This window comes from Epinephelus fuscoguttatus, linkage group LG7 (genome assembly GCF_011397635.1).
Source record: "Epinephelus fuscoguttatus linkage group LG7, E.fuscoguttatus.final_Chr_v1".
Taxonomy (NCBI): domain Eukaryota; kingdom Metazoa; phylum Chordata; class Actinopteri; order Perciformes; family Serranidae; genus Epinephelus; species Epinephelus fuscoguttatus.
The window spans coordinates 26,614,078-26,630,903 of record NC_064758.1 but is presented as its reverse complement, the minus strand read 5'-3'; the positions used below and the strand labels follow the sequence as shown (position 1 = coordinate 26,630,903).

At 42.7% G+C, this 16,826-nt stretch overlaps 1 protein-coding gene across 4 annotated transcripts in view; it reads right to left on the bottom strand.

Moving 5' to 3' along the window:
- Positions 1–15,665, bottom strand: part of kcnd3 (potassium voltage-gated channel, Shal-related subfamily, member 3) — a 130,596-nt gene extending 114,931 nt beyond the window's left edge. For 3 of the 4 annotated variants that reach the window (XM_049580659.1, XM_049580662.1, XM_049580663.1), the window contains exons 1-3: positions 15,562–15,665; positions 15,326–15,415; positions 13,275–14,454 (exon numbers count right to left, since the gene is read on the bottom strand). In XM_049580659.1, coding sequence (XP_049436616.1) covers positions 13,275–14,377 — 1,103 coding nt within the window. In that variant the 5' untranslated portion in view covers positions 14,378–14,454; positions 15,326–15,415; positions 15,562–15,665. Of the gene's footprint in view, positions 1–13,274; positions 14,455–15,325 lie in introns of all 4 variants that reach the window. The other variant, XM_049580660.1, reaches the window with a different exon arrangement.
- Positions 15,666–16,826: the final 1,161 nt, after the last annotated feature.

Genomic DNA, 16,826 nt, shown 5'->3' with positions numbered 1-16,826 from the left:
TACATAAGGAGCGTACGACGGATTATTAGGGCCACATTGAAGAAAAGAAAATTCAGAGATTTCGAGAATAAAGTCGAAATATTACGAGAAAAAACTCGTAATATTTCGAGAATAAAGTCATAACTGAGAAAAAGTCATAATATTACGAGAATAAAGTCGAAATATTATGAGACCTAACATTACAGCAGCCTACAAGCATACTGTGTCAATAAATCAGCTCAGACACTGTTAGAAACGTAATATTTAGCCTAATAACATCATGCTACAGCAGTAATAACGTCAGCTTTCGTCAAATGGCTCTCCTGGCTTTCGACAGGACTGCGTTTTTGCGTCCACCACTGTATACAGCAACCCCTCCGTGACGAGAGCATCAGAAAACGCTGATTTTGAAGAAGATTTGGCTCCTGGTAAAAACCTTCTGAACATCTGGATCTTAAAGCAACACTTAACTTTCTGGAAATTTTACACTTTTCTTTGATTAGGTTAAATGCTATTAATAAGCTGATGGCACACTAAAATGTAAGTGAATTCCACCAGAGAAAAAAATCTCATAATTATACCATTCTCATATGGTTCTAAGAAAACTCCGACCAATCATTGCATTCGGACCGAATGATTGGCCGAGCGTCCTGTCTGTCTTCCCCATGTGGAGGCCTCTGACTGACGTAACCGCTCACGTAACAGCATCCAGTTGCTAATGGCTAACGTTAGCCTACTGTAGCATAGCCTCTGAAACATTAATGTTATGTTCCTTGTACGTTCCCGCTTACTAGTAACGTTAACGCTATCTAATGTTAGCACTGTAACCTTATTCTAAAACTCATCAGTCATCACTGACTCCGGCTGAGTTTTAAAACTCCAGGGTTGTGTCTGACTGTCTTGGTTGTACTGTTACACTCACTCTCTGCTTCAGTGTATCTAACGTTACCTTTGCAAACGCCTACGTCTATCATAGACGTAATGAGGACGTAATGGAGGAGGGGGGAGAAGGCCTTTGGAGGGAGGTGGAGTTGCAGGAGGGAATGGGACTTTGGAGGGAGGCAGGAGTTGTGGATGTTAAAATTTTCCTGTGCTGTGTGAAATGCAAGAAAGGTAAGAGTAGCTTTAAGTTATTAAAGAGAAAAGGTGAGCACACATTAGCAGGTGCCCGTCTCAGACATGAGAGATTTGTATGATTAGACTCAATGAGCTCAATTCAGTGTTTTTACTGGTTTAAATCTCTGAGTCAATTTGTTTTGGAGAGGAGGAGACCTCTAAAGAAAAACCTCCTCAGCAATAAATAACTAACTGGGAGAAGTTTCAGCTGGTTGCAGTCTGCAATCCTCACCAGTAGATGTCACTAAATCCCCCTAAATCTTACACACTGTTCCTTTAAAGTTCTGCAGTTTTGGATGCACTGTATCTTATAAATAGCTGGCTTATTGGTAATCCAGTCAGTAGGATTCACCATCTGGAGACAAAAATATCTGCACAAAATGTCGTCTGTCAAGATTTCAGTGTGGAGCAAACAGCAGATTGACTGAGTGATGTTGCCATCCCAAGAGCCACACCGGAGACACAGAGAGAGGAAGACACTAAGGTGAGTTGGGTGAAAATGGACTGACATTTCTATTTTGTGACCTCTTTTCTGGTGCTTTTTCTTGAGTAGCAGTGAAAGGGGAATAGGGGTCAGTGGGCTGGGTGAGAGGTAGCAAGCATTGTCTTCTTACATCTCTTTCCTCTGGATGGAGACTGAGGTAGAGAGGGAGGATGAGGAAGATACATTTAGGGAGAGTAACAGCTGGGAGGTTAAAGTCGACATTCACTTTTTCTAAATACATGCTTTTGTGCGGATGTGCGTGTCAGTGTTTCTCCATCACAAAGAATTAGTGAGTTCAGCTGAAGGTTAGTGCTGTACAGAAACCATCTTGAGGCCAAAGGTGACTGTAGATGTCAGTGAAGCTTATTTAATACACTCATACTCCCTCTGGTTTCACTCTACAGCCAGTGAGAGGTGACGAAGATATCATACCCAAATATGGCTGAGAAAAAAAAAGTGGATAATCTGTTAAATCCACCTTTTATTATGAAGCTGGATTTCTGTCAGTGTGGGGAAGTAATTAATCCATAATTCACGACAAGCACTGATATATTAAAATTAAGTTACAAAGCCTTTCCAGTCTCTTAACTGTTATTTAAAATTTGCAGACTTGGCTGGATTCCTGCCAAATGCCTATTGTAGCATAGCTTTTATTGGCTGTTTGCTGCTGCGAAAAAAAGGAAAACAAAAACACTACAGTGAAATACAAAAACACAAGACTGTGCAAGCCTGCAGAGAAAGCCCCTTGACAATACAGTCAGGAAGTGAAATCTTTGACCAATAAATTTTGTCCATTGAAAGTAGTTAAAAATAGACTACAAAATACAGTCTTGGCAACAAACAATATGTAATGAAACATTTTCTAGATATGGAACAATGACTTCCGCTACAAAAAAAGGTGGTCTGGTATGTATATGTATATGATGTGTTGCTTTTGGTGTTCTAGGCCTGTTACATCTGACAGGGACATCTGTGGGGCCTTTGCAGTTATGTTGGTGGTATAAATTTGTGGATTTCTTTACCCAGATAAGACATCTAGATGCAGACTGCATGTTAAAGGTCCAGTGTGTAGGATTTACTGGTATCCAGCAGTGAAGTTGCATTTGAACTTCTCAAGTGTGCAAAGCATTTAGGAGAACTCATTCTTGGAACCCATCGGCTGTATTCAGTGTCTGACTTCCAGCAGATGGCGATACAGCCTCTGGGGGCAGCCCCCCGATTTTTTGGCATTCCGGTTTGATTTGGGTGGAGGAGGCGAATTTCTGTTTCCGACTTCCGTTTATATATAAGTAAATATGCTGAACCATTGCGATGGATTCAGAGTTTGCAGTGACGGCAATTATGTTCCACCTTGTTAGTTCACCGCACGGACCGTTTATCCTGGCAACAACTGCAGCCGGCTCAAATGTGATTGGTCAATATCACGCGGACTACAAACAGCCTATAACCGGAAACCAGGGCTCTTCCACTTTTCTTCCGGAGGCAAGATCTCCAGGGTTTGCCTACAGAGTCCACATTCACTGAATGTAGAGTCTGTATATAGAGACTAAGGAGAACTACGGTGGCAAACACTAGACACCATGTTTGGTTTGTCCATCCTGGGCTACTATAAACAACATATCAGACTCCCTGAAGAGGACCCACTCCATACAAGTCCCAGGAACAGCGCCAGTCTTTGGCCAAACATCACATTACAACTTCCGGGTCCATTGCGTGACGCCATTGGGCCCAAAATGACTTTCTCACATGGATTTACATTGTGAAAGACGCCTGTAAAGTCAGAAGCGCTCACTCCACAGCAAACTCTGGGGTCCGAAACATCCCAAGAGGTACACTGCACAGCACACTGAATAGAAACCCACAAAGAAGACTGTTCGACTTCAAGCAGCCTCAGTCTCAGAGTGATGATTTGAATCTCAGACTTTCAAGGGGCAGCCCTAGAAAACATAATTCTGGATATTATATGCCATTTCTGCCAATAGATGCCCCTAAATCCTACACACCAGACCCTTACTGTCATGTATAAATGGAGTAAGTAAGAAAGAGTAAAGTAAGAATTTGTTGCACTGCATTTTTTAAAGAAAGTAAATTTAACAGTACATTATTTAACAGTAAATAAGCATGGTTGATTGCTTAGTGCTTTTTGAACTGAAATCTAAGCTAAAATCAAAGCTGTTTAGTTTAGCACACATTGTTACACTCTTTGTACCTCAAACACTTGTGGTCAGTTAATCACTCCCTGTCTTAACGTGAACTGATGGTGCTGTCTAAATAAAGAATACTGAAAAGTACTGTAAGTCGCTCCGAATGAGACTCTCTGCCAAATGCTGTGACTGTAAATGTTGCCTGGAATATCTCCATATATCAACCCCATGAGTAAATCCCTTAAAACCCATGATAATAACTCTTACTATCTTCATGAATAATTAGCCTTGATTTAATGAAGAAATTATTGAGGGGTAAAGAAATAATTTGATTTGGTTCAGCGTATGAACTGAAGTGCTCTGACTGTACACATGCACTACATTATTTGCATTTCAACGTGCTACACTTCAGTACATGGTTTCTAAATAGCTGGAAAGCTGAACTCTCTCATTTTACTTTTCTTACATGTTGCATTTACAAACCTCATGGCACAGAGCCATGATTAATTCACACTGCAGGGTTCTGTATGCATGTCATGCACTCAGTATCTCCTGTCATTTTGCAAACTCCAAATACATCTTAATTGAGATAAGTATAGGTCAGCTCACCACTAATCCTGACCTTAAAAAAAGAAAAGGTTACAGACCTGGATCTAAATCACCATGAACAAATTACTTCCTTAACCCCTCTCATAAATCCAAGATAAGGGGTCAGTGACATCACATTTAGGCGCTATCTTTCAGTCATACCTGCATCACCCATTCTAATTAGTACCACTAACAATGGCCACCACTTTTCTTTCTACTGCAAAAAAAAAATCAATATTCACTCATCTGCACTGATCATTGTTTTTCACAAGCTGTTGGCTCCAAAATAAATGCTCTATAAATCAGAGCACGGTGACAATGACTTGCGAAAGAGGGTGGAGACACACGCACAAAAAGAAAGCCACACACGCCCCTTTACGGATACAAGTGAACATGAGCAGGCACAGGTACCGAAAGTGCAGACACCGCTCCCTCCATACAATGTCCACATGCACACGTAACCTATGCACCACAGCAATAAACTGTGTACGTGAAAGGTCTTGTGTGGTTGTCTGGGAGACAGAGAGCAGTCCATTGATCTAGGAGGAGCAGTGATCAAAAGAAGCTGGTCTTTGATAAGGATATTAATCATACTCAGGCATGGCTATGCTAATGACTACAACACAACCAAACACTCCAACTCTCATCAATACTTCATCAAATAGAACGGCCTAATGAGTCTGCGAAGATGACTAGATGCACAGAGAACGGCTGACGTGTTCTGTTGTGTAACAGAGTGCACTCTTAGAGGGCACTGGAATGAGTTCTTTTTAAATGCTCAAACAAATATACTATTTATACTATATACTGTGAAATAAAGGCCTTGTAAACTGACTGCAAGAAATTAAATGCAAGTTACATCATAAAGTCTTAGCACAGACTGTATAGCAGAAGTGGATGTAGCTACCATGACAACACCCTTTGGTTTGTAGACTGCTGTTTTGAAACCTTGAGATTTTGGCTGGCGCCATCTTGGTTTCTGGAGCCAGAAGTGACCATAATTGGACAAGAGGAGCTTATTGTTTGTTTCACACAAAATGGGACCTTTTTTTTTTTTTTTTTTTTTTAAAACTTGGTTTCAAGTCTTCCTTTGTATCAAAGGAAGACTTGAAACCAGCATAAACTCATTCCTCACTAGGAATATTGTTAACTGAGGTAATAAATCAAGTGACAAGTAGAGTCATTTTCTCAAACATTTCAATTTCTTCTTTTTGAAACCAGTAGAGTTGCCTGCTTCTGGCCATTAGAAGAATGAAGGACTGAGGCACTTCTCAACTGGCTTCACCTCCGAGAACCAGAGATAACCCTTGAGTCTTACGCATGTAGTTAGCTAGCTAGTAATGGCATGCGCCAAAAAATACACTGGTTTATAAAAGCGTGTACGCCTGCCATTGCGCGATATCCTTATTAATCCAAGTTAATCCCAAATTACCTTGGAATTGCCCACATGTGGATCAGCCTCTACACGCACACATTCTATCATAAATGGTCAATGTAAAGCACCTCACGAATGTTAATGCATAGAAATGAGGCAGCTGACAGTTCTTTATTCCGAATCATGGAAACGAGTGTCACTGCAGATTATATGTTTACAGCAATCAGACTGATTCCGTCGTCATCGTGACAATCAGTGGTATCCCCACTCCTGGATTAACATTAGAAAACAGGTTTTAATGGTGAACACAATTTCATTATTTAAGTTTTGCTAAGGTAAGCACGGCCTGCATTATGATTAGGACTCATAGAGAGGGTTTTTTATTCATAAAGCCCAATATCACAAATCACAATTTCCCTCAGAGGGCTTTACAGCATACAGCATCCCTCTGTCCGTTAACGGGGGAAAAAATGGCAGCAACCTCAGAAAGAGCAACTGAGGAAGGATCCCTCTTCCATGACGGACAGACGTGCAATAGATGTCGTGGTTTATTGATTGTGCCAGAGCGGTAACCGGCTTTATTTCCAGACTTAGTGAATTTACACAAACCATATGTGCAGGTTGTGAAGATGTGAGGTGACTGGTGAAGTCAGTGTGTGACAGCCACCGGGCTGTCTCCAGTGCGCTTTGTGTTCACACAGTCGTGTTTACTGCAGCGATTTTACACAGTAGTAGAAGATATTATTTAAAAAACTATTGACGCTCTGTTCTGAAATTATTTAAGGCTATTTGATGTGTGCATTTCCAGCATACAGTCCAGTCCTCTCCTCTGCACTCGGGGGAATGTCATGGCGAGACAGCACTGATGAAATATTGAGTGGACTTTGATTTGAAATGTTGTCTTAAAATTTTACAGTTGAAAGGTGCTTATGGAAAAGTTATGGCTCACTAGCACAAGCACAAACACCACTGCTGGTTTTTAATGTTTATGATAAAGTGGATCTGTTAGTAACGTGTGATATGCCAGAAGAAAGCAATCAATTAACTAAACTCCATAACTGCCTTAAAGACATAAAAACTTGGATGAGCACCAATTTCCTGATGTTAAATTCAGACAAAACTGAAGTTATTGTTCTTGGCCCCAAACAACTCAGAGACTTTTTATCTGATGACATAGTTTCTCTAGATGGCATTACTCTGGCCTCTAGCACTACCGTAAGAAACCTCGGAGTAATATTTGATCAAGATTTGTCTTTTAATTCTCATTTAAAACAAACCTCACGGACTGCATTTTTTCATCTGCGTAATATTGCGAAAATTAGGCCTATCCTGACCCGAAAAGATGCAGAAAAATTGGTCCACACTTTTGTTACCTCTAGGCTAGATTACTGTAACTCTCTATTATCAGGTAGCTCTAGTAAGTCCTTAAAAACTCTCCAGCTAATTCAGAATGCAGCAGCACATGTACTAACAGGAACTAAGAAACAAGATCATATTTCTCCTGTTTTAGCTTCTCTGCACTGGCTCCCTGTAAAATCCAGAATTAAATTTAAAATCCTGCTGTTAACTTATAAAGCTCTAAATGGTCAGGCTCCGTCATATCTTAGAGAGCTCATAGTACCATATTATCCCACCAGAACACTGCGCTCTGAGAACGCAGGGTTACTCGTGGTCCCTAAAGTCTCCAATAGTAGATCAGGAGCCAGAGCCTTTAGCTATCAGGCTCCTCTCCTGTGGAATCATCTTCCTGTTACGGTCCGGGAGGCAGACACCGTCTCCACATTTAAGACTAGACTTAAGACTTTCCTCTTTGATAAAGCTTATAGTTAGGGCTGGCTCAGGCTTGCCCTGTACCAGCCCCTAGTTAGGCTGACTTAGGCCTAGTCTGCCGGAGGACCCCCCTATAATACACCGGGCACCTTCTCTCTCTCTCTCTCTCTCTCTCTCTCTCTCTCTCTCTCTCTCTCGTATTCTATTACTGCATCTTGCTAACTCGGCCATTCTGGATGTCACTAACTCTTCTCGGGAGCCTTTGTGCTCCACTGTCTCTCAGATTAACTCATATCGCAACAGTGCCTGGACAGCGTGACGTGTGTGGTTGTACTGCTGCCGTGGTCCTGCCAGATGCCTCCTGCTGCCGCTGCCATCATTAGTCATTAGTCATACTTCTACTGTTATTATACGACTATTGTCACACACGTATACTGTCAGATATTAACATATACTTTCAACATATTGTAACACAGTAGCCAGAACTATAACATCTATTGCACGTCTGTCCGTCCTGGAAGAGGGATCCCTCCTCAGTTGCTCTTCCTGAGGTTTCTACCGTTTTTTTCCCCCGTTAAAGGGGTTTTTTTTGGGGAGTTTTTCCTTATCCGCTGCGAGGGTCATAAGGACAGAGGGATGTCGTATGCTGTAAAGCCCTGTGAGGCAAATAGTGATTTGTGATATTGGGCTTTATAAATAAAATTGATTGAAATTGATTGATATGAGGCCAAATTAAATGTGTGAGAGACATCATTATACATATAATGATTCTTCTTGCATTTAATTTCTGCAATCTGGCTTTAATTCGCCACATAACTATCCGCGTTGCAAGTTTTTCCCTGTCGACAAAATTTTTGTATGCATGGGTCAGAGTTTGTTTTTATAGATCACAGCTTGTGGCGTACGCCTCTTTCAGGCCTTGCTTTGTGCATTTGCAATAGTTATAAATGACAACCTGGGTCTATTCCATGGAGTCCACCTAGCCCAGAATGGACAAACACAACACTGGCCATAGATGGGGCCTTTCATGTTTTTGCATCAGCCACTGTAGCTCATCAATGCGCTTGGCACATGGGAGAACTTTCAGTTTAGCATCCTCACCACTGGATCCCACTAAACCCTACTCACTGGACCTTATCCACTTAGCTGTAATGGTTCGCTTTATTACTAGCCTAGCTTCCACCATCAGTCACAAGAGCCTCATTATGTGGTGGACCCTTTGAGTCTCACCAGCAAGACGATGGCAGCAGACCAGTGCTGATGGGTGGTGGTTTCTACAACGCTTGGAACCCCCTTTTAACTCCATAACAGCAGAGAGAGGTATCGGGGTAAGCTGCTACAGAGATTCTAAACACCAGTGGGCGCTGACAATCAGCATGGAGGCCTTTTAAAAAGTACAGTTCATAGTTAGATAGACAGAAAACCCAAGCCATTTATTTCCTTCTATTAATTAGATAACGCTCAACCAATTATCTGTATGGAGAAAATGAGTTTCTCAAGTGGTGCAGCAGTCAGTAAAGTTTGATAAGATACAGGCAAATACCTCATTCCTCTGTGCTGAATTAGCATTTTAATGTTCATAATGTCATTGTGACAAACCTGTTGGGTAATTCCAAACATAACAGATTGGACTGACTGTGATTCACTGCAGCAGAACACGTGATATGTAAAGATACAGCTTTTCAAAACAATACTTTTAATTTGCTCTTATCTGCTTTTTAGATAGTACGCTGACCATTTGCTATTGCATTTAGAGACTCACATTTTAGACTCACTATCATTAAAATGTGAGCCATAAAAGCAATTTGGTCCCAGTGCTAAATGTAAACAGAAGTTCCCTAAACGAGATCATGATGAATAAACATAATAAAAAAACAAAAGACTTAAAGTCTTGTTAGAAACCATTACAAGGTTAACTTTACAAACCTAACTGCTGAACTGGGATCACACTAGAACAATTCATTTTCTTGTGTCTCTTCCACAGCGTGAACAAAGACATGAACTACATGAGGTCTAGATGGACCAGTAATGAAAAGCTGAGGTTTAGTAGCTGCTGCATCTCTCCCACACACACACACACACACACACACACACACACACACACACACACACACCCTCTCTGCCTCTGCTCCAGCCAGACAGCAGTTTATGATACAGGATCACCAAATATGAAAAATGCTCAAAGTTATCATCACTCAAAGGTCAAAATCAATTTGTTTAACAACCTGAGGAACAAAATCCCTCACAGGTCCCATTGCCTAAATGTCTCTGATTTAACTAAAGCCTCACCACTGTGTGCCTGCATGCCCCTCATTTGCCGGATATGAGCTAAGCCTTTTAGCTCTGCTATAGAGTGAGCACAGGGCTCTGAGGACAGCAGTGTTGGTTGGTGGCTCGCTAGCTTGCATGGGTGGTTAAACCTCTTTTTGTCCAATTGCTTATAAGGAGCAGCACAGCCTCTAGGGGTCTGTCTTGGAGGATTTTAGAGTTGTTGTTTGTACCACAGCCAATTTCTACCAAAATATGTCCCCTACAATTCTGTCCTGCTGCAAATTTAACTAAGAGTCAGATGCAATAAACAGATGCCTGGTTGTGTCTTTTCATCTATCTCTAATTTTCTTTCTCTCCTCTCAGCCCAGACTCAATTTCCCGTCTTTTCTGACATGCTGTTGTCATTAAAGCAACTTCCACTGCCAGGAAGAAAGAGGAGAGCTGCACTTCAAAAAGCTATTCACCTGGTATTTCATTGCCCATTGTTGAAGGGGGATTATGGATTCTGACTGAGGCCGGATTATTGTCAGATAAACAAAACACTCAAAAAGCCACAGTGGGCAAGGCAGCAAGTATGTGGCACAGGCAGGGCACCCTTGTTGTTATGTGTCATACATAGTGCTGACGAGCACATGTGCGTGCATGTAACAAGCACAATCTGACATACACACATGGACACAACCCCCCCCCTCTTCAGTCTTTCCCCGAGTGCAGCACAAACACAGGGGCTAAAGCTCGCAAGTTAGCAGTAAATTAAACATGAGATTGCAGATGATATGATCTCCACAAGGAGAACAAAGCAGAACACACTCTCAACAGCGCAACACTAAGCCCTGAGGCACCTAGACAGGAAGACAAGAAGTCAAGGAAAACATTGTCTGCGGGAACTGGCTTTCATCTTATTTAGTCAGATGAGTATAAATTGCTGCACAGCAGACAGTCAAGATATCTATCCACGGATTTCAGTGCAAGTTAGAGAAGGAAAGAGGGAAATTGCAAATCTGAAATCACATTCACTTGAAGATCCTTTAAAACATGCTTATGCCATCTCAAGGAAAAACCACATACAAGTGCTGTGTCTCAGATCAGATACTTACTTTAGTACTCTTAAATGAATGACAATTGCAAGATCTGGCAGCTTTTCAATTGCAACCATGCAATTGCTGACATTTGACGAACAATTGTCACTCGTCAAAATATATGCTCACTTTATCTGTTTGTTTGTTCACATGGCATCTTCTGTATTATTTAAATAGCCTATTGCATTAAAAATGAATGTGCTGTCACGGCATGTTTCTATGAATGCCCGTGGCTGATACCGGCTGCGTCTGTCACCAGCTGATGTACCGAGTTCATAACAGCTGCCACATTATGCATGACAATTTCAAATGCAAAAACACCAAGTGTAACTTACGCCCAGAGACCTTATAGTTCATGTCAAAACACTTGTAATGTCAATGCCTGATGATACAATTTGCCGCTGTTAGCTTGCGGTATCAAAATTAACCCGATAAACAAACTAATGGCTAACATCCGACGACAGTACAGTGGTAGCGAAAAATACACATGTATATTTTGTGCAGTGCTTCAGTGTTCAATTCAAAAGTTTGAAATGTGTTTGTGGTCCTGCCCCCTCTGTTACATAGGCAACATGGCGACCACTGAGGGTGAGAAGTGTCCAAGTTCACGCTCAACTTTTTGCACCATCCATATTCTCAAACCTCTCAGTGTGAACGCATTCATGCATAAAATATCAAGTATAAGTATCCCATTTGAAATAGAGCAAGAGTCTTTTAACATGCAAACACATGCAAAGTCACAGCAATATTTGCCTTTGTGGGTTAAGGCATGCAGACAGCCAAATATTGTCTCTGTGTGTATGGTTAGTTTGTGTGTGTTTATGACGTAAACCAAGAGCAGAGACCAGAATGTCAGGCAGGTTTACATTAGTCAGCAGATGCAGTGGGCCACATCATTAGTCACTCTGACACCCACTTCTGGCCCCTGCTTTATTGATGAGGCCAAGCTCAACAACTACCCCCCTCATAATACACAAACAGATACACATGCACACACCCTCGTCTTTCACAGTCCTACTGTAAACGCAAAAGGAGACCGGTTTAGTGTCTCAGGTCTCACCGAGAGACGACTGGCAGCAAAGCAAGCTGCTGCATGTGCACAAAATTAACAGACAACAGAGCGGAGAGTGCCATGCTATTTGCCCACAATTCATCTGTCCACAAGCAGATAACAACCGATCCAGAATCAAACATCTGCTCAACACCAGTTCTTCTGGGCAGGTTGTGAATGGTGGGGCACAATGACAGGGTGCCAAGTGTGTCACAGCAATGAGCTCAGAGCCATTTATGGCCTCCATGACTCTGACATTTAGCAGGATGCTGCAATTTGTCAGCCTCTCAGTCTGACTCACACATCCACAACAGGGGACGCTCATGAAACACATTACCATTAGGCCTAATAGTGCCGCATCACAGAACTCTGTGTGTGTGTGTGTGTGTGCCTGTGCATGCAGTGTAAAATTAATGATGTATGTGTGGTTCCCCTCACTCGCTATAAAACGACTGGTGAAATATATGATGACATATAAATGGGGAAAAACAGGTTGGGAGACGAAACGGATTCATCAAAATTCTCCTCGTGTTCATTCTCAACTCATTTAAAGCACAATCATGACATTGTAAAAACAAACAATAACAACAGTTGTGGGCTACAGGTTAATTAGGCATTCAGTGAATAATGAAAACATGCATGCCTTAAAAAAAATGCGTTAATGACAATAATTATCTCTGCCTGTTGCCCAAACGCAAATAAGTGAGCCCACTCACTTGCCTCTTAAAATGGAGAGCGTTTTGATATTCTGCATCAGAGCCTTTGTACCAAGAGGCACTTAATTTTCAAGGCCAGCAACTAGTGTAACTCACAAAGAGCGAGTGAAGGAGGAGGAGGAGGGCTCTCAAAATGCGAAGTCACTGTTTCAGTTCATCCTGCACCGAAAGAGCATTTCTACTAACCACAGGGCATGTTGGAGATGAAAGTAATGATATAATTCCTATCCAGTGTTTTGGTTTCACTAAGATGCTTTCAGCTTTTCCCTTTCCTCTACAATCTCCTACATCTCTCTCCCTCTGTTATCGGTGATGTGTAAAGGGCATGCATTGGCACCGCCATTACTGGGAGAGAACATCTTGATGGCCGCTCTTCCCCCAGAAGAATACCGTTAGTTATAAAAGCATAGCGGACACAGATGACAGAAAAGTACTCTGTAGTCTCTCATCATTATGCGTAAAGTTTGTAAAGTATGTCTTGGAAAGGGGGGCACTGACTTTTGAAGCAGTTGTAGGTTTTTGGGCCACAGAGTCAGACACAGATTTCAAGTGGAATCATTGTCAAACATTTACTCTCACATGACAGACCCAACTGCAAATACACATGTACTCACTCGCATGCGCTTGCACACACACACACACACACACACACACACACAGCACTCGCAACCAAATAAAAGAAGTGTCTGCTCTGCTCTTACCCGAGCGTTGTCATAGTAACGATGGTGTACCAGAAGGAGGCTGGGATGCTGGTGAATTTGCTGGAGCTTGAACCCTTCTCTGCGTAGAACATGACGGTAGCAAAGATAATTATGGCCATGGTGAGGGAGAAAAGCAGGAAGCCCAGCTCTGAGGCACAGCTCTTCAGCGTGTAGCCCAGGATGCGCAGGCCCTGCGAGTGACGGGAGAACTTAAAGATACGGAACACGCGGAAAACACGGAGTGTCACGAAAGCGCCGCTCACGTCCTCGTTGTCAGTCATCACCAGGCCAATGTAGTAGGGCAAGATGGCCACCACATCGATGATGCTCATGACGGACCTCATGAAGCGGTAGCGGCTAGGCGCGGCAAACAGGCGCATCAGGTACTCCACGGTGAAGATCATGACGCAAGCCGTGTCCATGCAGAAAAAGGCCACGGTGTAGCGCTCACCACATGGCACTTCTTTCTGGTTGGGTGACGAGCCGCAGGGCACCGTTTCCACCACATTGGTGATGACAGAGACGGCAATGAAGAAGCCAGTGACATAGTAGAAGACAAGGGCCATGGTGGAAGTGTGGGGGTTCTCGAAAGCCCGCCACATGGTCTCCCTGAAGGTCATGTTAGGCAGCTTAGCGTCCTTGTTGTCCTCCTGGTCATCCATCAGACGCTCCGCATTCTCCCTCTTCCTGTCCTTGTACTCTTCGTAGCAGCAGTCGCCAATGATCTCCGGGACGATGCCAAAGAAAGCCAGCTCCTCGTCGTAGGAGGAAATGCACTCATAGCGTGGATAGTGGAGCTTGCCTGTGCGGTAGAAGTTGAGCACGCTGCGGAACACGTCAGGGTCCCGGTCAAAGAAGTACTCTTTGGTCTCCTCGTTGTAGAAGAACTCCTTCTCTGAGCTCCCCAGCAGGGTGTCTGGATAGCGGTCCAGCGTGTTCCTCCAGGTCTGAAAGCGCCGTCCACTGACATTAAGAATGATTAGCTCATCCTGACGCTTGTTCTTCTCAGTGGGTGCCACTGGCATGGGCAAATTGGCCACGGGCATCCAGCCGATCGCCGCTGCCCGGGCAAAGGGAAGCCATGCCGCTACTCCCGCCGCCATGCTGTGTCCGGCTTGGGGCGTAGGGGGGAACAAATCCAGCACCTTCACAACCAGCTTGCCTTCAGCTCACTCACCAACTAAAAGGGAAGAGACGGAAGGAGTTAGTAAGGATCGGAAGGACAGGAGTGCTGCTTTGATCATCACAAGAGAGCGATCGATTGGAAAGAGAGGATGGGAATCAAAGATAAATGAATGCTATAGATGTGGGAGAGAGGAACGTGATGATGGAGACACAGATCTAGCGATTTAACAATGAAGACAAAAACCAACAATACAACTCATATCCGATATGGCAGTCGAGCTGAGACAGCAGAAAAAGTATCTTAAATGGAAATCAAATTAAGCATCACACATAAGGTGAGAAACCTTTACAGTGCACGATACAAATAACATTTCTCTTTGATATAGTGTGCTTTAATGTAATTACAGGGACATACTGCAATTTCCACTAAGCATCATCTTTCCCAGTAATTACTTTAAGGCTATATTTCTTAGATGCCCTCTATTGGGTTACAGTTAAGAAGCAGCCTTCTGAGGACCAGGGCTCACTGCATCTTACAGTTAAAAAAAAAACTGAAGCAAAGCAACTGCATCACAAAATTACATATAGAGGGTGTTTTTGTTAACTCTTCAATATACACAGGCACATTTACAAGGCGGTAGGAGGGAGATACAAGCCAGAGATTCAAAACCTGTTGAGTTCCAGCCACTAAATAGAAGATGGATCTTTGTTTTACTCTAAATTGATGACAGTAAATGATCATTATCCGGGTCAAATTCACCATTAAATATAGTTGCGATTTTACCAAGCAATTTTTGACTATCCCTGATGACATATTGGCAACTATCCCTCAACGCGGAAAAGGCAAAAAGCGACACAATGTGCCGGGAGAGGCTGATAACTACACACAGCTGATAGCAACAGCTTTATCTTCCATTGCAACTCACCGACTCAAAATTCTCCATCCAAACAAACGCGACCTTCTTCCACAGCAGTTTAGTTACAAGTCGTAGGTTTGGTTATTTCTCAAAGCGTGTCTGAGGGAAGAGAAATAAAAATTAAACCAGGAGAGGAGAAGTTATTTTAGCGAAGAGGAGGAGAGCTACATGAGACAAACGCTGCTGCTGCTGCTGATGATGATGATGATGAGGTGAAAGCGGAAAAGTACCGGAGACGGACGTACCACAGCTGTTTTAATTCAGTTTCCATTATGCCAGTGGAGATGTGACGAGAGAGGACTCCGCCGTGAAGACCGTCTTACGTTGGCTTTTCGGGATGAGTGGTGGGAAGAGACGAAGGAGGAAGAGGAGGAGGAGGAGGAGGAGCAGCAGCATCTCTCTCTCCTCTCTCTCTTTCTCTGCGCAGGGCTGATTTTGGTTCAAAACTGCATTTATGTGAAACCTCGATCAGGACTCGCAACGACGCTCAGAAAGTGGGTTACTCACTGAGGAGAAACAGTAAAGATGATATACTCCTCCGTTGTCACTCAAAATTAAGTGACAAAAGGGGTTCCTCTCCTTAAAGCAAAAATGGATGCGCGCATCTAACCATTGATACAGTAGTGCACCAAATGTTGTTGTTTTTTTCCACATATCAAAGGTTTCCTGCTGAGTTTATCCACAGGATGCATCCCAGCAGGGGCGTCACTGAGAATTCAAGAGCTCCTGAAACATGGCCACCTTGGGCACCTTCAGCCCCCTTTCAACACATTCTCACTTCGACCTCGTCACATATTGACGTTTTGGTCATGGACCTTCCTGGGTGCATTGGTTGTTGACATTCTTGGACACTTTGTCAAGTTCTCGTCTTTCAAGGTACACCTCCATTTTCACAGGAAATTTAATATTTACATAGAGTCTCTTTAAAAATAAACGTGTCAGTACAACACCACAAACTGACATTTTTCCTTCCTTTTTCCTTCCTTCAACAACAAACAAGGTTGAGTTTAGGCAACAAAAGGAAATGTAAAGTTTAGGCAACAAAACAAGGTTGGGTTTAGGCAACAAAAGGAAATGTCAAGTTTAGGCAACAAAAACAAGGCTGGGTTTAGGCAACAAAAGGAAATGGTTAGGGTTAGGCAACAAAACAAGGTTTGGTTTAGGGAACAAAAGGAAATGGTTAAGTTTAGGCAACAAAACAAGGTTTGGTTTAGGGAACAAAAGGAAACGGTTAAGTTTAGGCAACAAAACAAGGTTTGGTTTAGGGAACAAAAGGAAATGGTTAGGGTTAGGCAACAAAACAAGGTTTGGTTTAGGGAACAAAAAAAAACGGTTAAGTTTAGGCAACAAAACAAGGTTTGGTTTAGGGAACAAAAGGAAATGGTTAAGTTTAGGCAACAAAAACAAGGATGTGTTTAGGCAACAAAAGGAAATGGTTAAGTTTAGGCAACAAAAACAAGGATGGGTTTAGGCAACAAAAGGAAATGGTTAAGTTTAGGCAACAAAACAA